At 47.6% G+C, this 24,022-nt stretch overlaps 1 protein-coding gene across 6 annotated transcripts in view; it reads right to left on the bottom strand.

Annotated features, from left to right (window-relative positions):
• Positions 1-24,022, bottom strand: part of CNTFR (ciliary neurotrophic factor receptor) — a 700,478-nt gene that overhangs the window by 247,607 nt on the left and 428,849 nt on the right. For 3 of the 6 annotated variants that reach the window (XM_075581830.1, XM_075581850.1, XM_075581880.1), the window contains one exon: positions 20,705-20,783. In XM_075581830.1, coding sequence (XP_075437945.1) covers positions 20,705-20,783 — 79 coding nt within the window. Of the gene's footprint in view, positions 1-20,704; positions 20,784-22,045; positions 22,254-22,284; positions 22,416-24,022 lie in introns of those variants that run through there. The other 3 variants (XM_075581937.1, XM_075581818.1, XM_075581784.1) reach the window with 3 other exon arrangements.

A 24,022-nucleotide genomic window follows, 5' to 3' on the forward strand; every position in this document is an offset into this window, starting at 1 on the left:
TCACCACACTGTCCCATTCTGTCACTCCCCCTTACCTGCCCCTCTCTTCCATGTCACCACACTGTCCCATTCTGTCACTTCCCCTTACCTGCCCCTCTCTTCCATGTCACCACACTGTCCCATTCTGTCACTCCCCCTTACCTGTCACTCTCATCCATGTCACCACACTGTCCCATTCTGTCACTTCCCCTTACCTGTCACTCTCTTCCATGTCACCACACGGTCTCATTCTGTCACTTCCCCTTACCTGTCACTCTCTTCCATGTCACTGTACTGTCCCATTCTGTCACTTCCCCTTACCTGTCCCTCTCTTCCATGTCACCACACTGTCTCATTCTGTCACTTCCCCTTACCTGTCACTCTCTTCCATGTCTCTGTACTGTCCCATTCTGTCACTCCACCTTACCTGTCACTCTCTTCCATGTCACCGTACTCTCTCATTCTGTCACTACCCTTTACCTGTCCCTCTCTTCCATGTCACCGTACTGTCCTATTCTGTCACTCCCCCTTACCTGTCACTCTCTTCCATGTCACTGTACTGTCCCATTCTGTCACTCCCCCTTACCTGTCACTCTCTTCCATGTCACCACACTGTCTCATTCTGTCACTTCCCCTTACCTGTCACTCTCTTCCATGTCACTGTACTGTCCCATTCTGTCACTCCCCCTTACCTGTCACTTTCTTCCATGTCACCACACTGTCCCATTCTGTCACTCCCCCTTACCTGTCACATTCTTCCATGTCACCACACTGTCCCATTCTGTCACTCCCCCGTACCTGTCACTTTCTTCCATGTCACCAAACTGTCCCATTCTGTCATTCCCCCTTACCTGCCCCTCTCTTCCATGTCACCACACTGTATCATTCTGTCACTCTCCCTTACCTGTCACTCTCTTCCATGTCACCACACTGTCCCATTCTGTCACTTCCCCTTACCTGTCCCTCTCTTCCATGTCACCACACTGTCTCATTCTGTCACTACCCTTTACCTGTCCCTCTCTTCCATGTCACCACACTGTCTCACTCTGTCACTCCCCCTTACCTGTCACTCTCTTCCATGTCACTGTACTGTCCCATTCTGTCACTCCCCCTTACCTGTCACTCTCTTCCATGTCACCGTACTGTCCCATTCTGTCACTTCCCCTTACCTGTCCCTCTCTTCCATGTCACCGTACTGTCCCATTCTGTCACTTCCCCTTACCTGTCACTCTCTTCCATGTCACCACACTGTCCCATTCTGTCACTATCCCTTACCTGTCACTCTCTTACATGTCACCACACTGTCCCATTCTGTCACTCCCCCTTACCTGTCACTCTCTTCCATGTCACCGTACTGTCCCATTCTGTCACTTCCCCTTACCTGTCACTCTCTATCATGTCACCACACTGTCCCATTCTGTCACTTCCCCTTACCTGTCCCTCTCTTCCATGTCTCTGTACTGTCCCATTCTGACACTCCCCCTTACCTGTCACTCTCTTCCATGTCACCGTACTGTCTCATTCTGTCACTACCCTTTACCTGTCCCTCTCTTCCATGTCACCACACTGTCCCATTCTGTCACTACCCCTTACCTGTCACTCTCTACCATGTCACCGTACTGTTCCATTCTGTCACTCCCCCTTACCTGTCACTCTCTTCCATGTCACCACACTGTCTCATTCTGTCACTCTCCCTTACCTGTCACTCTCTTCCATGTCACTGTACTGTCCCATTCTGTCACTCCCCCTTACCTGTCACTCTCTTCCATGTCACCACACTGTCCCATTCTGTCACTTCCCCTTACCTGTCACTCTCTTCCATGTCACCACACTGTCCCATTCTGTCACTCCCCCTTACCTGTCACTCTCTTCCATGTCACCACACAGTCCCATTCTGTCACTCCCCCTTACCTGTCACTCTCTTCCATGTCACTGTACTGTCCCATTCTGTCACTCCCCTTACCTGTCACTCTCTTCCATGTCACCACACGGTCTCATTCTGTCACTTCCTCTTACTTGTCACTCACTTCCATGTCACCACACTGTCCCATTCTGTCACTCCCCCTTACCTGTCACTCTCTTCCATGTCACCACACTGTCTCATTCTGTCACTCCCCTTACCTGTCACTCTCTTCCATGTCACCACACTGTCTCATTCTGTCACTCCCCTTACCTGTCACTCTCTTCCATGTCACCACACTGTCTCATTCTGTCACTCCCCCTTACCTGTCCCTCTCTTCCATGTCACCGTACTGTCTCATTCTGTCACTCCCCCTTACCTGTCACTCTCTTCCATGTCACTGTACTGTCCCATTCTGTCACTATCCCTTACCTGTCACTCTCTTCCATGTCACTGTACTGTCCCATTCTGTCACTCCCCCTTACCTGTCACTCTCTTCCATGTCACTGTACTGTCCCATTCTGTCACTCCCCCTTACCTATCCCTCTCTTCCATGTCACCACACTGTCCCATTCTGTCACTCCCCCTTACCTGTCACTCTCTTCCATGTCACCGTACTGTCCCATTCTGTCACTCTCCCTTACCTGTCACTCTCTTCCATGTCACTGTACTGTCCCATTCTGTCACTCCCCCTTACCTGTCACTCTCTTCCATGTCACCACACTGTCCCATTCTGTCACTCCCCCTTACCTGTCACTCTCTTTCATGTCACCACACTGTCCCATTCTGTCACTCCCCCTTACCTGTCACTCTCTTCCATGTCACCACACTGTCTCATTCTGTCACTCCCCTTACCTGTCATTCTCTTGCATGTCACCACACGGTCTCATTCTGTCACTCCCCCTTACCTGTCCCTCTCTTCCATGTCACCACACTGTCTCATTCTGTCACTCCCCCTTACCTGTCACTCTCTTCCATGTCACCACACTGTCTCATTCTGTCACTTCCCCTTACCTGTCACTCTCTTCCATGTCACCGTACTGTCTCATTCTGTCACTACCCCTTACCTGTCCCTCTCTTACATGTCACCACACTGTCCCATTCTGTCACTCCCCCTTACCTGTCACTCTCTTCCATGTCACCGTACTGTCCCATTCTGTCACTTCCCCTTACCTGTCACTCTCTTCCATGTCACCACACTGTCCCATTCTGTCACTTCCCCTTACCTGTTCCTCTCTTCCATGTCTCTGTACTGTCCCATTCTGACACTCCACCTTACCTGTCACTCTCTTCCATGTCACCGTACTGTCTCATTCTGTCACTACCCTTTACCTGTCCCTCTCTTCCATGTCACCACACTGTCCCATTCTGTCACTACCCCTTACCTGTCCCTCTCTTCCATGTCACCGTACTGTCTCATTCTGTCACTCCCCCTTACCTGTCACTCTCTTCCATGTCACCGTACTGTCCCATTCTGTCACTCCCCTTACCTGTCACTCTCTTCCATGTCACCACACTGTCTCATTCTGTCACTCCCATTTACCTGTCCCTCTCTTCCATGTCACCGTACTGTCTCATTCTGTCACTCCCCCTTACCTGTCACTCTCTTCCATGTCACCACACGGTATCATTCTGTCACTTCCCCTTACCTGTCCCTCTCTTCCATGTCACCACACTGTCTCATTCTGTCACTTCCTCTTACTTGTCACTCACTTCCATGTCACCACACTGTCCCATTCTGTCACTCCCCCTTACCTGTCACTCTCTTCCATGTCACCACACTGTCTCATTCTGTCACTCCCCTTACCTGTCACTCTCTTCCATGTCACCACACTGTCTCATTCTGTCACTCCCCTTACCTGTCACTCTCTTCCATGTCACCACACTGTCTCATTCTGTCACTCCCCCTTACCTGTCACTCTCTTCCATGTCACTGTACTGTCCCATTCTGTCACTCTCCCTTACCTGTCACTCTCTTCCATGTCACTGTACTGTCCCATTCTGTCACTCCCCCTTACCTGTCACTCTCTTCCATGTCACTGTACTGTCCCATTCTGTCACTCCCCCTTACCTGTCACTCTCTTCCATGTCACCACACTGTCCCATTCTGTCACTCCCCCTTACCTGTCACTCTCTTCCATGTCACCGTACTGTCCCATTCTGTCACTCTCCCTTACCTGTCACTCTCTTCCATGTCACTGTACTGTCCCATTCTGTCACTCCCCCTTACCTGTCACTCTCTTCCATGTCACCACACTGTCCCATTCTGTCACTTCCCCTTACCTGTCACTCTCTTTCATGTCACCACACTGTCCCATTCTGTCACTCCCCCTTACCTGTCCCTCTCTTCCATGTCACCACACTGTCCCATTCTGTCACTCCCCCTTACCTGTCACTCTCTTCCATGTCACCACACTGTCTCATTCTGTCACTCCCCTTACCTGTCACTCTCTTCCATGTCACCACACGGTCTCATTCTGTCACTCCCCCTTACCTGTCTCTCTCTTCCATGTCACCACACTGTCTCATTCTGTCACTCTCTTCCATGTCACTGTACTGCCTCATTCTGTCACTCCCCTTACCTGTCCCTCTCTTCCATGTCACCACACTGTCCCATTCTGTCACTCCCCCTACCTGTCACTCTCTTCCATGTCACCACACTGTCTCATTCTGTCACTTCCCCTTACCTGTCACTCTCTTCCATGTCACCACACGGTCTCATTCTGTCACTCCCCCTTACCTGTCCCTCTCTTCCATGTCACCACACTGTCTCATTCTGTCACTCCCCCTTACCTGTCACTCTCTTCCATGTCACCACACTGTCTCATTCTGTCACTCCCCTTACCTGTCACTCTCTTCCATGTTACCGTACTGTCCCTTTCTGTCACTAACCCTTACCTGTCCCTCTCTTCCATGTCACCGTACTGTCCCATTCTGTCACTCTCTTCCATGTCACCGTACTGTCTCATTCTGTCACTACCCCTTACCTGTCCCTCTCTTTCATGTCACCACACTGTCTCATTCTGTCACTTCCCCTTACCTGTCACTCTCTTCCATGTCACCATACTGTCCCATTCTGTCACTTCCCCTTACCTGTCACTCTCTTCCATGTCACCACACTGTCTCATTCTGTCACTCCCCTTACCTGTCACTCTCTTCCATGTTACCGTACTGTCCCTTTCTGTCACTAACCCTTACCTGTCCCTCTCTTCCATGTCACCGTACTGTCCCATTCTGTCACTCTCTTCCATGTCACCGTACTGTCTCATTCTGTCACTACCCCTTACCTGTCCCTCTCTTTCATGTCACCGTACTGTCCCATTCTGACACTCCCCCTTACCTGTCACTCTCTTCCCTGATATCATACCAGCCCGTTGTCTGTTACTACACTATGTTCATCTTTGCTCCGTCTTACACTGTGTCCCTCTTTTCTCACTATTCCTGCCCCTGTCCCTCTGTATTACTCCCCCACCTCCTCACTATCCTGCCCCAGTTCTTTGTTACTACAGCTGCAGCGGCCGTTATACGAACATGTCACGCGGTGTATACCTCGGAATAGCCATGTCACAGCGCGGGATTGCTTCCAACCGTACCGCCCCTTCCCGCCTTAAGACGCGAGTGCGGCAACTGCAGAAAATGGCATTTTAGTGTTCTGGGTTTTAAACACCTGAAAGTGACACAGTCGCACAGTAGCACAGTGGCACAGTGACACAGTAGCACAGTGGCACAGTGGCACAGTGGCACAGTAGCACAGTGGCACAGTAGCACAGTGGCACAGTGACACAGTGACACAGTAGCACAGTAGCACAGTGACACAGTGGCACAGTAGCACAGTAGCACAGTGACACAGTAGCACAGTGGCACAGTGGCACAGTGGCACAGTAGCACAGTAGCACAGTGGCACAGTAGCACAGTGGCACAGTGACACAGTAGCACAGTAGCACAGTAGCACAGTGGCACAGTAGCACAGTAGCACAGTGGCACAGTAGCACAGTGGCACAGTGACACAGTAGCACAGTAGCACAGTGGCACAGTAGCACAGTGGCACAGTAGCACAGTGGCACAGTAGCACAGTGGCACAGTGACACAGTAGCACAGTGACACAGTAGCACAGTGACACAGTAGCACAGTAGCACAGTGGCACAGTAGAACAGTAGCACAGTAGCACAGTAGCACAGTAGCACAGTGGCACAGTAGCACAGTGGCACAGTAGCACAGTAGCACAGTGACACAGTGACACAGTAGCACAGTGACACAGTAACACAGTAGCACAGTGACACAGTGGCACAGTAGCACAGTAGCACAGTGACACAGTGGCACAGTAGCACAGTGACACAGTAGCACAGTGGCACAGTGGCACAGTGGCACAGTGGCACAGTGGCACAGTACTGTACACATTAATATTCATTCATTTCATTGCATATAATTGCACACAATCCATGAAATTCAAACAAAGCCACCGCGATAAACACTTGTGCCTGGGGCGATTGGCCGCGTTCATGCCGCGTGGAGTACAGCAGCGCACAAAAAATCGGCGCCGTGATTTGTTCGAATAACGGCCGCTGCATTTGTATCTCTTGCCTCACATCCTACCACATGTCTCCCAGTCTCTACCAACGTCTCGCCCCTGTCCCCCATTAGGAGAACTGGGGGACTGAATTTCAGGAAAAAGTTGTCAACTAATAAATATGGTACAAAAATATATAATAATAATAATAATAATAATAATAATAATGGAGAAAACTCATTTACTGGAAAGAAATGTGAGCAAGTGGAACATGATTTCCTTAGACAGAGTGGCACAATCAGTCACACACAACACACAGCAGCTGCAAGAGGGGAAACACAACCCAGAACAGAGGCCGTGAGTGTAGCAGCTTCCCTGCTGCTCCCTCTGGGGTCTGCGGTCAGCAGCCCCCCCACACACACCACAGCCCCGGCCTGCGCTGACAGAGAGACCTGCAGACACAAGGTGATTTGTGCTGGGTCCTGTTCATTAACATTCCCACGGCTTGTAAAACCGCAGCGCTGAGTCTCGGGGGGGGGCTTCACAACGAGCTCCTGTGTGTTCCCGGCGCGAGAACCCGACCGTCGGGGGCAGGAAGTGAAATAAACAAGTGCGCAGTAACGCTCACAGCGCGCTCCAGGCCTTGTTTGTGGGAAATAATTACCTGAGCACGCATGATGCCACGGTCAGGAGAAAGGGGGGTTACTCGGGCAGCAGAACCCCGATTTCCCTGTTTTGACACCTTGCTGTTGATGGCCAAACCCCCAGAATTGTTACATAAACTATATCGCTGATGCAGCGGTTCTCAACGCCCATCTTCAAGGCCCCTCAACAGGTCTGGTTTTAATGATATCCCAGCTTCAGCACAGGTGTCTCAATGAGTCCCTGGTTCAGCACAGGTGTCTCAATGAGTCCCTGGTTCAGCACAGGTGTCTCAATGAGTCCCTGGTTCAGCACAGGTGGCCCAATCAGAGGCTCGGCCTACGCGGGAGGTCCGGTGGCACTGGAAAGGTTAATGGATTCCCCCTCTACCGCACATCAGATGCCTCTATAGCGGGGGTCTCAACTCCAATCCTCAAGACCCCCACCGGGTCTGGTTTTAAGGATATGCCAGCTTCAGCACAGCTGGCTCAGTCTTCGACCAACAGGTCTGGTTTTACGGATATTCCAGCGTCAGCACAGGTTGCTCAATCAGTGGCTCAGTCTTGGACTAACAAGTCTGGTTTTACGGATAATACCCCGGCTTCAGCAGAGGATAATACCCCGGCTTCAGCAGAGGATAATACCCCGGCTTCAGCACAGGATAATACCCCGGCTTCAGCACAGGATAATACCCCGGCTTCAGCACAAGATAATACCCCGGCTTCAGCACAGGATAATACCCCGGCTTCAGCACAGGTGGCTCAATCTTTGACTGACCAGACCTGCACTATTAGGAAATAAGTCATGCAGAGGTTTACCATATTATCCTCTGTATACTGTGCCCTCTGTATACTGTGCCCTCTGTATACTGTACCCGCTGTATACTGTGCCCTCTGTATACTGTACCCGTTGTATACTGTACCCTCTGTATACTGTACCCGCTGTATACTGTGCCCTCTGTATACTGTGTCCTCTGTATACTGTGCCCTCTGTATACTGTGCCCTCTGTATACTGTACCCTCTGTATACTGTGCCCTCTGTATACTGTGCCCTCTGTATACTGTGCCCTCTGTATACTGTGCCCTCTGTATACTGTACCCTATGTATACTGTTCCCTCTGTATACTGTGCCCTCTGTATGCTGTACCCTCTGTATGCTGTACCCGCTGTATACTGTGCCCTCTGTATACTGTGCCCTCTGTATACTGTGCCCTCTGTATACTGTGCCCTCTGTATACTGTACCCGCTGTATACTGTGCCCTCTGTATACTGTACCCTCTGTATACTGTGCCCTTTGTATACTGTGCCCTCTGTATTCTGTACTCTCTGTATACTGTGCCCTCTGTATACTGTGCCCTCTGTATACTGTGCCCTCTGTATACTGTGCCCTCTGTATACTGTGCCCTCTGTATACTGTGCCCTCGGTATACTGTGCCCTCTGTATACTGTGCCCTCTGTATACTGTGCCCTCTGTATACTGTACCCTCTGTATACTGTACCCTCTGTATACTGTGCCCTCTGTATACTGTGCCATCGGTATACTGTGCCTTCTGTATACTGTACCCGCTGTATACTGTGCCCTCTGTATACTGTACCCTCTGTATACTGTACCCGCTGTATACTGTGCCCTCTGTATACTGTGCCCTCTGTATACTGTACCCTCGGAATACAGTGCCCTCTGTATACTGTACCCGCTGTATACTGTACCCTCTGTATACTGTGCCCTCTGTATACTGTACCCTCTGTATACTGTACCCGCTGTATACTGTACCCGCTGTATACTGTGCCCTCTGTATACTGTACCCTCTGTATACTGTACCCTCTGTATACTGTACCCTCTGTATACTGTACCCGCTGTATACTGTGCCCTCTGTATATCTGTTAAGCATCAGGAACGGAAGTCAGGTGTATTATTTATTTATTTTATTTATAAAATATTTTACCAGGAAGTAATACATTGAGAGTTACCTCTCGTTTTCACGTATGTTCTGGGCATAGTTAATCTGACAAATAATACATGGTTACAAGTACAGTTATATAAATGAACAGGGTATACATTATATACAATACATTGCATGCACAGTTAGAGGAGATGTATATTATAGGCGTATGAAACAGTTACAGACCAGATTAAAATGTGAGACAGCCTTAGTTTTGAAAGAACTTAACCTGGTGGATGTGAGAGTCTCTGGTAGGTTGTTCCAGTTTTGGGGTGCACGGTAAGAGAAGGAGGAGCGTCCGGATACTTTGTTGAGCCTTGGGACCATGAATAGTCTTTTGGAGTCTGATCTCAGGTGATAGATACTGCATGTGGTAGGGTGAGGAGCTTGTTCAGGTAGCTGGGTAGCTTGCCCAGAAAGTATTTAAAGGCAAGACAGGAAAGGTGAACTTTGCGCCTAGACTCGAGTGATGACCAATCTAGTTCTTTGAGCATTTCGCAGTAAAGTTTTATTTTTGCGGGCCACCTTAAAGATGGCCGCCTTTAGGAAATTCCAAAGGAAGGCTACAGATCTCAGATTGACTTCAACTTTGGAATCAGTGCAGCCTCATTAAGGCGATATCCATTAGCCTGCGTCTCACAGAAGCTGTGGGAAGTGGCTGCTAAGTTATAGCATGTAACATGTATGTAACATGTATGTATCACTTTAAGACCTTATTGTGGATAGTGGGTGATGTATCACTGAATGACATCGCCTATGAGGTCACAGGAAGGCCCAACATAAAGAGTCCGTCCAAAGCAATTTGGGACTACAATGCCACATGCATCCATATCTCTCTCTCCCCCCGATCCCTACCCCCATTCTCCCCCTACCCCCATTTTCGCTTTCTCCCTCCTCCCCCTCTCTCTCTCCCCCCCTTCTCCACCTCTCTCCCTCTCCCCATTCTCTCCCTCTGCCATTTTCTCTTTCTCCCTCCACCCATTCCTTCTCTCACCCTCCTCCCCATTCTCTCTCTCCCTCCCCTCATTTTCTCTTTCTCCCTCCACCCATTCCTTCCCTCTCCCTCCCTCCCCCCCCCCCATTCTCTTCCTCTCCCTCTTGCAAAAGCTAAGTGCCTAGGGGCCACCTAAACAATTACTGTAATTCCTGGAGGACTGTATTGAGTATTGGGCTAGGCAGCGAATAACTAGTGTTCCAAAGGTGTATTCTTCTTCTTATTATTATTATTATTATTATTATTATTATTATTAGTATGTGCTATTTATTATTCTACCTGCACTGTCTGTATACAGTCTCTGAGTTAGCACAGGAACACTCACCAAGCTCCGATGCGAGGTACCGCACCCAATCCGGCTTCAACTACAAGTCAAGTCAATAATGCCGGGTTGGAGATCCCACGTCGGGGCTTGGTGAATCTCCACTGAGGAGGTAAGTGTTACCGCAGCTCAGCTGATACACTGTTGGTTGCATCTCCACTGAGGAGGTAAGTGTTATAGCAGCTCAGCTGATACACTGTTTGGTGCATCTCCACTGAGGAGGTAAGTGTTACCGCAGCTCAGCTGATACACTGTTTGTTGCATCTCCACGGGGAGGTAAGTGTTACCGCAGCTCAGCTGATACACTGTTTGTTGCATCTCCACTGAGGAGGTAAGTGTTACCGCAGCTCCGCTGATACACTGTTTGTTGCATCTCCACGGGGAGGTAAGTGTTACCGCAGCTCAGCTGATACACTGTTTGTTGCATCTCCACTGAGGAGGTAAGTGTTACCGCAGCTCAGCTGATACACTGTTTGTTGCATCTCCACTGAGGAGGTAAGTGTTACCGCAGCTCAGCTGATACACTGTTTGTTGCATCTCCGCACTTCCGACTCCCCAATGCCTTTGCAGTATTGATATTATTTGACCGGTTATTTTGCAGTCCCCTTTCTGTTCCGGTAAATATAATGTTGTAACACACGCTCTTCACGCCACTGACTCTAACATGCGATGCTTTGTTGTTATTGGGATTGCTTATCTACTACATATCTTAGAAAGTTGTCTGGCTGTTTGCTTTGCATTTGGACACCTCTTAAAGCCGCAGTCCAAGCTGCCGTTTTATCAACATTTGTCTTTTCCCCACCTTTAATATGTGCATCAGTACAATCCACACAATGATCAGTAATTAGCTAAGTTGCCGATCGATCCGTTCTCCTGTGATCGATCGGCGAAGATTCGGCTCGGGGGTTCACTAAATGGCTGTCAGCGCAGCAGAAGAGGACCAAAGATGCAAAGTTCTGTGGGGAAGATCATGAGACCAGGCAGTCACTAGATATGATTGGTGCACCACTGGAGAGAGGGCAGGGCTCAAAAAGGGGTGTGCCAGAGCCTGTTTCAGAAGAGGAAGTGGATGTAACTTTGTAAATCGTTGCTATAGAAACCAAAAAATCTTGTTACATCATAATACATTAACATTTTCATTCAGAGTTGTTTTAAAAAAAATGCTACACGTATTTTCTCATAGTTTAGAACTGATTGCTTGGTCTGCAGCTTTAAAATACAGTAACCACATTTTTTGCATGATGGTTTCTGAGATTAAACAGCAGATTTTTGTCTGTTTGGATACAATTGGATACATACTTTTTTTAATTCTATGTGTTATTTTCTCTGCGCAAGTCACTCACTGGGTGTTGTACCTGGGAGGCTATGTATGTGGCACGTGACATCATACTGGTGACATCATAATGCACATAGCCTGGTGGCAGATAAGGAGAGTCAGATAGCTATAAAGTTTACACAGACAGCAGACGCAGAAAGAAAGAGGAAGTCAGTTGGCGCGTGAGGGGACAGTAAGAATGCTGGAGAAGGAGAGAGGGGCGGAAAGAATTGGGGACATCATAAGGTATTAAAGGAATGTGATGTGAGGGAGAGAGATGAGAGAGAAGGGGGTAAGAGGGTGAGAGGAGATGGGGGGGGGGCGGGGGGAGGAGAGGAGATGGGGGGGGGAGAGGAAATGGGGGGGAGGAGAGGAGATGGGGGGGGGAAGCGAGGAGGAACTTTCTTATTATTCCCGAGCAACGCTGGGTACTTTCATCTAGTTAATTCTAGTTTTCCTGGAGGATTATCTGGCCGCTTATTAGGTGCATCAGCCCTGTCAGGTGGAAGCACTGCCAATCATTTTTGTATTGATGATATGATTCCCAAAGCATAGAATAGTAAACAGGGCTGTGTAAGCCGGACCTCTCCCGCGTGTTCACCATCTGAATCTCCTGTGTAAACAAAGCACCACCAGAAGTTCAAGCTGCCGCTCTGCAATATCCTTAGTTATTGTCACGTGTATGGGTTACATGATTATTAAACAATGACACACACTGGCAATCCAACCGGGAGATTATTTTTTTTTATGTGACATTGAAGCTGGGGGTCTCCAGAGCCGAACCTTATTCATTTCAGCTCTGGGTCCCCCCTGCTCCCCAGGATACATACCTCCATAGGTAGCTACTATGCTCGGCTAGCAGTGATCACATGGTGGTGGTATCACATCTCCCGCACCCTGCGGGCCAATAGGAAGCCGCAACATCATCCTGTGTGGCTTTCTATTGGCCAACAGGATGTGGGAGCTTAAAACAGCAGAGAGATACCGGCACTGCCTTCTGAGATAAGTATCTCTGGAAGCAGGGGGTCCCCAGAGCTGAAATTAACGGGGGTTAGCTCCGGGACCCCCTGGGGTTTAGCTCCGGGACCCCCTGGGGTTTAGCTCCGGGACCCCCTGGGGTTTAGCTCCGGGACCCCCCTGGGGTTTAGCTCCGGGACCCCCCTGGGGTTTAGCTCCAGGACCCCCTGCTTCAATCCTGTGTTATAAAAAATGTGCAAAAAAAAATCACCCGCTTGGATTGCTCCTTTAAACACGTTAGACGGGTGTTACATGGTTAAGTGCTTTTACTGTATTGCAAACAAAAGGTTGTATATGTTACTAAGTAACAATCATTTCAAAGGTACACTTCTACTTTATTCTATAGGGGAAAAACAGGTGGAATAAAAACTATAACTTTACTTTAATTTTCCTTTTTTTTTTCTTCCTATTTCTATAGATGGGCCAAGCAATTAAAAATGATCAAATATTGAACATTTTCGATAGCTGTGAGGTTAAAAAAAAAAGTTGCGAAAATGGTAAAATCTCCAATATCTTCCTTGGGGATTTCATTTCACCCCCAAATTATTTGATCCTTTTTTCTTCATTTCAACGTCCATAAAACTTGGCTCTCGTGACTGCGATTTCCTGCAATGTTTCATACGGCTACAGGTCAAAAATGCTATTTTGTACTCAAAGTTCAATTGCTTTAAAAAAAGGAAGAAAGACACAGGAGGTCTTAATGGCTCAGGAAGTTTCATCAAATTCTCCTGAACTTTTTGCTGTAACGCCAAATTCTCAATGCGCTGGCAAGATCAAGAAGCGAACGGGGACAAACTTTGCTCATCTCGTTACCGCTTCCTAAGGCTGCGTCCATACAGGGGCAGACCGCGCGGATGCATCCGCACGCTGAGCGATCGGACTGCCTGAAGGCAGTGATCGCGTCTATACAGCGTGCGGGCGTGGGCACACAGGAGGGGGCACGTGATGCACGTGAAATCAGTCAAAACTGATTTCTCGCGCGATAGGGCGGTCACGTAAGCGGTTCACCCAATGAGGGCGAACCAGCTCCGTGACGTCACTGGCCCGCCCATAGACACGCCCCCCCCCCCGGATGGCGCGCGTAGTAAGGCCAGGGAAAGTCAGCCTCCGCACGGCTGTACCCTCTATGGACGCAGCCTTATCGTACAACAAGTATTCTTACAAACATATCCCTTACTTTCCATGGAACGGAAGGAGGGCTGTAACTTCACAGAGGAAGAAAGGAATTACTGCAGAAAGCATGAAAATAGATATTTTATTTATTTAACAAGGTTTTGTTCTGGGGAGCACGGATTCCCAAAGTAGCAGAGATGGGGGAACGTGTCAAAATCGACTTTGCAGTTTTTTTTTTCATCAATTTGGGAAAGTTCACAAATATTTCTAAAAAAAACGATTGGTGTCAAAGATTTAAGCAAAATTGTTCAATTTTGGCAATTTCATTGACACATTGTTTTCCAGATTGTATGAAATTTATGGACATTTCTGCTTTAAAAAAAAAAAAAATACTCCTTAATTTTCAAACTCCAGCGATTTTGTGAATGTTTGAAAATTGCTACATTTGTAGCTTTTCGTGGCAAATTTGAACTTTAGCAAACAATGCGCCTATTTCTACAAAGTAACCAGTGGACCAACGGACTGACAAACTGTTCCACCGAAGCCGGGGTTGGAATAGACACGAATTTCAATACACCCAAAGAGAAGGGGACAAAAAAAAGCTATAGGGGCAGTAAGGGGTTAAGGAGAGAGAATCTAAAATCAAAGTCCTAGGAATGGGAGAAATAAAAGGCCTTTGACAAACTCCTTTATTGAAGGGGGTATAAAAGGAGATGCTGCTTCAAAGCGGGGTTGGAATGTCAGTCTCTTTATATAACAAATTGTCCCGCAGCCCTGTGTTTGCAGGGGTGGGGTAATGCATCGTAGCTTGTGTCACACACAGCCATTCACAGCCAGCCTCATGATACATAGACAAATAGGCTGTCTGAGCCTGCATCAGTTGGGAGATGCCATGGCTGAATGGGGACACACACATCACTCGCTTACCCTGTAGCATCAGAGCCCTAATCCCTTCCTTCAGGGGCCTTTCAAGAAGCAGTCTTTCAAGTTGATGGGGCTTTCAGGCAGCGAGATGATGTGGTAGGGGTTTAGCATAACCATCTTGACAATAATGTCAATGGATTCATGAGAGCGGGAGCTGCCAAGTCTCACTCAGTCAAAGCGAGACGAACTTCGGCTTCTGGCCTTTCACAATCATATCACACAGTGTCAGGGCCACCAACACAAGCCTTGGGGGCCAGGACAAATGAAAGGAGCATCCTTTCCCCTCCGTTAAACTCCTCCGTCCCCCACAAGCCTGTGTCTCCACTCTCCTGCCCCCCATCCCCCTACCACAGTCTTGTATATCCTTCTCCCTCTGCACCCCAAGCTTGTGTCTCCCTTCCCCTACTGTTCCATGAGACAACTCCCAGCGCCAGAAGACAACTCCCATTCACCAGATGTGAAATATGGGCCTCTATTCATTCTGTCTACCATCTGTCCCGTAGCAACTAAGCCATGCTACACCTTCAAGCGCGAGAAGACACTGTGCAGATCAGACCCTGGAACGTGTCTCATGGAATAGCACTCCTTAGCAAGTGTGAGCCTCTTTTGATTGTGTCTACAAACATTCTATCCATTCCATCTGCTAAGATTATGGGCCATATTTACTATGCCCCAACACAAGTTCCAGCACTGGGTGACACCTCGCAGGCCATTAAAATGAATGTCTGATAGCATAGCATCGCTTAGTAAATAAGGCCATACAGTATGTCCATTCTTTAACAGTTGCAGGAAACCTACATCAAAGTGAATCTCCACCCTGTGTCTGAGAGCAAATGGTGGGACCACATAGTCATATAAGTTTAAGGTCAGGACACAGGTGGGTTTGAAAAGTGCAGGGGATAGATGGGACCATATAGATTCTGTGCTGTAGTGCCCATGGCAAACGCCTGCCGAGGACAGCTGGAGACAAGGAATCTACCCCATGCATGGGAGCTCCACTTGATTGGTTCCCCATGTATTTCCCCTTTCCTTTGGCTGGAAGGAATGCCGCAGAAGTAAAATAAACAACTTGTTGCTCTAATTATGGATTTTGCTTCCTTTATTTAAATAGTTGGAGGCAGTTGTTCCCCAGAGGCTGGGACTTTTGACAGCTGGTTGAAATTCACTCTGCTTTGTTACTGCCTGCAAACTGACAGAAAGGAAATCCTTCCCTTAATCCTGCCCAGCAAAATCTTGTAGTCAGCTTGAGAAATGTGCGGCGGATCACAGACGCTGTGCAGACGTCGGCTTTCCGATGGCTCCCCCACTCACAACCTTAGGTTGTGGCTTTGGATACTCACAGCTCCGGCCAAAAGAACGTTTCAGCATCTGACTCTCCTCCCAGCAGCACTCCTGCCCCAAATGCATTCAGAGCCAAGTTCACACTCTGATACATGCGCATAACAATTTGTTGTTTGTTTTACTAAAAATTCCTTAAAATGACTTTGTTTTGTTTTTTTAATCCCTTTTCTATTTATTTGACGTCTGTGTTTTCTATGGCAATCCCCAATGGCCACTTAAACCAGGACCTATTCCAACCTAAAGAGTGACCACTAAATGCACATGCGGTACTGTTCCCAAGCAGTGTTGCTGTAAGGATACCTACCCTACCTCTATTGTCATATTTACTCTCATGCAGATCCTTCCTACCTATGCATGGTAACAAAGTATTGATACGGAATGTTCCACAGTCCCATTAATCTCACAAAATAACCTGTTGCATACATGGTGCCTTCACTTTACCAATGCAATTGGATTCCTAAAACCAATCTAATTAACTTTAAGGCAATTTTTTTTTTTTTAATTCAACAAGGATAGTATAAAGTCGAATAATAATTACAGTAATTTACTTTATTGGCTTCATCTCTGCAGGAAGACTATTTAGGTTATTTAATTCTCTAGTACTTAAATGCATTAACTCTCCAAATGTATCTTTCCCTGTCTTGTGTTAATGCATGAGGAGGCAAAATAGGTCCAGATACATTATTGCATTCTCACTAAGCAATACACGTTAAATGTGCATTTTCAATTCATATTTAATGTTCATATATATTAATAGTAAAAGTACCACTTTGTACCAAATGTGCATCTCCGTTGGTGTCGTGTAACCATTAAACTGAACGGGGCTTGTTTAATTGGTACTTTACACCAGATTTGCCATGCTTGCTTCAACTAGGCTCCAGTATCTCAATGTAACTCCAGTATCTCAACTAGGCTCCAGTAACTCAATGTAACACCAGTACCTCAATGTAACTTCAGTAACTCAACTAGGCTCCAGTAACTAAATGCAACTCCAGTAACTCAACTAGGCTCCAGTAACTCAAAGTAACCCCAGTAACTCAATTAGGCTCCAGTAACACAATGTAACGCCAGTAACTCAAAGTAACTCCAGTAACTCAATGTAACTCCAGTAACTCAACTAGGCTCCAGTAACTTAAAGTAACTCCAGTAACTCAATTAGGCTCCAGTAACACAATGTAACGCCAGTAACTCAAAGTAACTCCAGTAACTCAATGTAACTCCAGTAACTCAACTAGGCTCCAGTAAGTCAATGCAACTCCAGTAACTCAACTAGGCTCCAGTAAGTCAATGCAACTCCAGTAACTCAACCAGGCTCCAGTAACTCAATGTAACTCCAGTATTGCTAACCTAACTCAATGTTGTGATGAGATTCTAGTCCATTCCTTGCTTTTCCAGCCTTAATGATCCCGAGAAAAACAGCATTATTGTAAACTCGATTGCATTGAAAATAGATTTAAAAAAACAAGGACAGGACTGAAATGTTATGATAAGCTTGGTTCCTGGAGCCGCGCAATATCCATGTCGACCTGTGATGAGTTACTTGTTATTAACATTATCCTAATGTTTGAATAAGATGTGACTTTTTCCATCTTATTTCTCCATGTTGTATGTGCCCATTGGTCTGAACTGGCTGAACCTGCCTGAGATATTTCCTTCATGTGTATTGATCTGAATAAAAAATGTAGACGCTGCAGGCCAACAGTAAATTGCTGACAAGTTGCATGTGGTGTATCTTCTTCTATTTCATTTATACCTAATCCTCCCTGTAGACCCTGCTGGTCAGAAAGCGTATCGCACAGCAGATGCTAATGCCAATTATAGACTATGAGAACATACTGTAGTATATGGCACGGCACCCCAAACCCACCTTAGCAAACGTGATATCCTCTATAATTCAATATGCCGTTTTGTCCTCCAATGCAACTACAACACACATCACTGCGAAATGCTCAAAGAACTAGATTGGACATCACTTGAGTATAGGCGCAAAGTTCATCTTTCCTGTCTTGTCTTCAAATACTTTCTGGGCAAGCTACCCAGCTATCTGAACAAGCTCCTCACCCCTACCCCATGCAGCACAATAGAATAAGGGTAATCGTGTTTCCAGGACCCCAGAAAATTATCATGTCTGTAATTGGCATGTCAACAACTATCGTATCATTACAGACATGGAAGCAAATATGTCAAGATCATCACTGTCTTGACATGAGAGAACACTGCATGAATCCCAGTGACAGATCGTGTGACCAAGGGCAAATTATTTTATCTCCCTGAATGGTCTGCTGGTGGGGGCAGTGATTATCAGAGCTACGGTATGGAAGAAAGAAGAAAGCCAGACTGAGCTCAATTTGGGTGTTTTGAGATTGGGAAAAAAGACATGTTGATGGAATTAAGGCACAGTGAGCTGACGGAGCAGCTCAGTGATAGGCCGCTGCCTTGGGGAGCAGCTCAGTGATAGGCCGCTGCCTTGGGGAGCAGCTCAGTGATAGGCCGCTGCCTTGGGGAGCAGCTCAGTGATAGGCCGCTGCCTTTTAAGTGACCCCCATATAAAACCCAGTGTCAGCTGCGAGTTTTGAATTTTCTTGTGACCTTGGACAAGTCACTTTATGTCCCTGTGCCTCAGGGACTCGTTGCGCCTTCAAATTCTATAAACAGCAACGTGTACGTTATCAGCGCCACTTAAAACAAATATTGTTATAATTACAGATGTAGTTTCCTCCTGATCAGCCACACAGAATGTACTATTCACTAGCTGAGTACACTTTTGGCGCTATATAAACGAAGACATACAATACAAAATAGATTTTGGGGGGGACACATCTTGGCAGGATACAAATCAGGATACATACAGAGGTATGCTAACTGTCTTCTGTGCCACCGCCACCCGCAGTCACCGCCACCCACTGTCACCGCCACCAACTGTCACCGCCACCCGTGCTCACCGCCACCCGCTGTCACCGCCACCCGCAGTCACCGCCACCCGCAGTCACTGCTACCCGCTGTCACCGCCACCCGCTGTCACCGCCACCCACTGTCACCGCCACCCACGCTCACCGCCACCCGCTGTCACCGCCACCCACAGTCACCGCCACCCGCAGTCACCGCTACCCGCTGTCACCGCCACCCGCTGTCCCCACCACCCGCAGTCACCGCTACCCGCTGTCACCGCCACCCGCTGTCACCGCCACCCGCAGTCACCGCCACCCGCTGTCACCGCCACCACCCGCTGTCACCGCCACCCGCGCTCACCGCCACCCACGGTCACCGCCAACCGCGGTCACTGCCACCCGCAGTCACTGGAGGATTAACGCTGCTGAATGACCCATTAAAAAGCATGATACCTCCGCAGTACGATAGCAGCAGACACTGTCTCCATCGCTGCGTATCAATGTATGGCTTCGCCAGTCGGCACACCTAAAGTGTCTGTCAATTAGCAAAAAAAGCCAGTTTGCAACCAGCGGTAATTAGAAGCAGCTGTCCTGCTGGTCAGAGAGTTAGAAGAAGCGTTGCGGTGATATGGACTTTGCTGCAGTATGAAACGGTGCTGTAACCGTGGCAGAGAGGTGCTTAGGCACCTGTAACCCATTTTAGCATTACATCAAATCTCAGCCTCCCAATAGTTTATTCAAAAGCTAATTTAAAGGAGGCTGATCCATTTTTATAACAACCCCTCCTCCTCCCCCCCCCCCCCCCCAACCCCCTAACAAAAAAAGGATCTGTCCAGGAGAAGGCTTGTGAATAAAAAGCTTAGCATCCTGTAACAGGACCAAGATTTCACTGGAACAAAGCCATTGTATATACTATATACTGTGTAATACGAGCAGTGGGAGAACTATCCAGGGGCTCATTACTCTATACTACAGAACATCATACAGAACCAGACCCGGGAACCAGAATACGAGGCCCACCAGTCTCACTCCTTAGCATCAGTGGTCACAACAGTCTCGCTATTTAACCCCTGCAGTTATGGTTCCTCTACGACCACCGCTGCTAAACCCCTTCCGGCACATGGACATACATACATACATGGGGGCATATTTATTAAGTGGTGATCTTCCGAAGCCAGAAGATATCTTTGGGCCCATTTACTTGAATAAGCCATAAGACTTCTTCCAGCGCCGGACATCGCCTTGTGCAATACCCAAGCTCAGTAAATATGAGCCATGATGCTGCCCAACCGCCTCTGCCAGCGAAGGGGTGACAATGTCTGGCGACCCCTTCGTTCTCCTCACTTTGGCTCCTTGGACCTTAACGACTAGTGAAATGAGAAGAGAATGTCGGTGGGATTATACAGCGCCGCATGTTTCGTGTTCAAAGGGGCGACCCTGCCCGGCAAACACAACACCCGGTTTCAATTCATTCAGTGAAACTCGTGATCCCTGTGCAGCATCACAGCTGTAAAGAGGTGGAGATTTCAGTCCTCCTTTCCATACGGAAAGGCTCGTTTGGTCATTTAGTGACTGTTGAGCTGCAGCCCTGAAAGAGTTGAATAACCCCCCCCCCCCCCATGATCTCATTTCTTAGCGGCGTGCCTTTATCCAAAGCAACCTAGCCAGGAGCAGCTCCTAATTCCAGCTCGGACAGTACTTGTTGCTGTCTCTGTACAGCAGAGGATGGGAGGTTTGAAATCAGGACAGTGTGAGCCTTTCCCCAGCTGTCAGGATCACATACAGACATCGTTACACTATAACACGTTGCGGTGCAAACTTACCCTGGCCGTGTCTCTGTGCGTACACCATCACCGCCGCAGCAAGCACCACGTAGCAGGCTGATGTCACCGGGTTTGCCATCTGTTTAAGGGACACAAAACGGGACGGTTTAGGTGGTGTCAGGCAGCGAGCCGTACCCTCCGCCGGCAGCTGGGTCCACCGAGCAGCATTGTGCTGTCGCCTACTCGGTGTCCCGAGGACTAAAAGTGCATCAGTCGTGACTCATCTCATCTGCACTCTATCACGGGCCAGGAGACACAGAGGGGGAGCACAGTCCCAGCACGGAGCCCACGAGTTAATGATCTGGGCTGGACGCTGACGTCTCACAAAGAGATGCTGAGTGCAAGAGGAGCAGCAGAGGGAGAGGCAGAGGGAGAAGGATGAAATGGTACGTGACTGACAGTGGGACCAGAGTGCTCTTGAGAGGCAAAGCATATGTAGTCAATTATTTATATATATATATATATATATATATATATATATATATATATATATATATATATATATATATATATGTAGAGGTACCAGTACCGTGTTAGCCGAGCTCCAATAATCAAAAAATAATAATATATGCACATATTATGGTGCTGTGTCAAGAACAGAGAAGAGGTGTAAGAGATAAAACAATATATTTTTCTTATATACGCACTGATGAAGTGAGTAGAGCAGCCATGAAAGGGAATACTTTATATCTTTATATTTGAGTCAATATACTTTGTGTGTGTGTGATTGTGTGTGCATGTGTGTGTTTATATATATATATATATACACACATACGCAGAATACAGTATATACTCAAATAAAATGGATATATATATATATATATATATATATATATATATATATATATATATACACACACACGCTGTATGTAAAAACGCACGTACATTTTGATAACAGTTATAGGGATCAGTCATAGAACGTAAGGGAGAAGTTATAGGGTTTTAGTTATAGGGGCACCTAAGGAAAGTCAATACAGGGCATATATTCCATAATGCGTTGCTGGCATCTCGGGCAGTGAGGGGGTTAACACAACATTCTGCCTGTTAATGGGGCAGTTAAGCGGAGGGGTTCAGTTAACCCCAGTGGCGTTTGGCTGCCTTAGAAAGATTCAAATCCCCCTTTCAGTAACTGTCTACGCATCACATCCCAGGCGTATCACCTCCTTACCGTGTCTGCCTGTTTAACAAGGAGGGCCCCAGAATTACAGTGCTAAGCTAGCTAATTCAATGGCTAACTCCTTAGTGATAAGACTCTTTGCCAACAACATTGCACACAGTGCTGTTCCTCGTCTTGTTTACCAGCAACATGTTCACAAAATAAATACCTTTTCAAATACTTACACTTGTCCGATTACAATATTTTAAGGCGTCAACCAGCTTCATTTAAGGCAGGGGTGGCAAACTCCAATCATAAGGGCCACCACCAGGTCAGGTTTTCAGGAGATCCCCGCTTCAGCACAGGTGGCTCAATGTGTGGCTCAGTCGAAGGCTGGAGTTGGCCACCCCTGGTCTAAACTAACTCGGGTGTAAAAATACAATCCCCTTTTTTTTTACGTTTCACAGTTCCCGAGGCGCTTCACCTGCAGAGCCCCGTGGCTGCTTAAAGAATGTCTTCTGCCACCCGTACACACATCTGCTGAGCCGTGAAATCAGCCAGAAGCCCTAACGTTCAGGCACAGAAGATAGCAGTGCGAGCTCCTAACCCCACACATTTTTGCTTGCCTTTGTACGATAGGCTGACGGGGGAGTTATTATTATTAGATATGAGCACATTTGGCGCCCACTCACATTTCCGCATTCTTTAAATGGAGCTAAAAATAATCTCCGAGCCTGGCTGCGACCAGAAGATTTAGCCCTGGGAAATGAGAAGACCACTACAGACGTAGCTAAGCGAACTGTTTTTGGGGGCCGCTGCAACCCGCGGTCAGGGCACCAGAGGATTAACGCTGTGGGCCGTCCCGTTAGGGAGCACGGACACCCCCAACAACACAATCTCGACAGACACCGTCTCCGGCGCCGCAGACTCTTGCTTTTTCGACCGCGACGCTGGAGAGAGTCTTGTTACAGTTGTAGCCTTGCTCGTTAGTATAGGGGGCCAATGAGATGTCACAACTGCTCAGAATAAGAATGGGTTTCCTCCTATACATAGCACTGTACAGAGAGTTCTTTTGAGTCCAGTCACTACGAGGCTACTTAGTAAGGGCGAGGTCACACGCGTGTTCACTCGCAGCTACGATAGCGGGCAAACCGAATCCGTGTTGCCTGCCACTGTCCACAGAAGCGACGTGTTGAACATCTCTGGGGGTACCCCACCCCCCTCCAGTTCTGCTCATCTGGAACCATGCCCCATATATTATATAAACCACAAGGAAAAGAGCATACCAGCTGCACAGAGTACAGACCATACACCTGCATTAATAGCACAGCGATCTGACTTTTTATGATGCCATTGTGACTTATGTTCTTTTTCCAGTTGGATCCAATTCTGGAAACACATGGTGAGATTTAGCGATGTGTCCGCTTGGAGAGTCCCCGCTGCCAAGATATTGCTCACTGGAACACAGTATTATAGGGATTTATCAAAGTTTAGTTTCCACTCGAGCACATGGGGAGATACAGACCTCCAGATTCCTCAATGCCTCTTTGCCATTTTTACTGAGTAAAGGCGCTGACTTTAAAAACAATGACCCTACAGTAACTTCAGATCAAGGAAGCCCGGTGTCATCTCCTCGTGACCTTGGGCAAGTCACTTTATTGCCTAGTGCCTCAGGCACCAAAAACATACAGTGTAAGCTCCATGGGGCAGGGACTCTGCCTGTACATGTACACCGCTGCATACCACATTCTACATTGTAAGAGCTCGGAGCCCCATAGGAAAACAAGCGCTGCAGGAAATTAAGTTATTCATTTAAAAAAAAATTGGGTGTATAGTCTGTGACATTTTTGAAATATATCAGGTGGACACGGGCACATTAACCCTTCACTGACTGAAGGGCCTGCACGGCTGTTAGAATGCTGCATTGCACAGCTCAGAAAGCTCTGATTCTGCACGTCAATAACCCAAACCGTGCAATTCAGCAGGCAAAAGCTACAGCGTAATATCCACGTTCCAAATGAATGGGCAGCTAAATGTGACACACTCTGTATGCTCATTTGCATGTCATTATCCCAAGTCTCTGTTGGTAGTATGGTCACAGTATGATGTGTTACAATGCTGGAAATGAGGCATGTTTTGGAGACGCATGCAACTAAACTCACGAGCTTCTTTTATAGCCAAATTTCTACAATAACCTGAATTTCCATATATCCCCCAATCTA

This window comes from Ascaphus truei, chromosome 1 (genome assembly GCF_040206685.1).
Source record: "Ascaphus truei isolate aAscTru1 chromosome 1, aAscTru1.hap1, whole genome shotgun sequence".
Classification (NCBI taxonomy): Eukaryota; Metazoa; Chordata; class Amphibia; order Anura; family Ascaphidae; genus Ascaphus; species Ascaphus truei.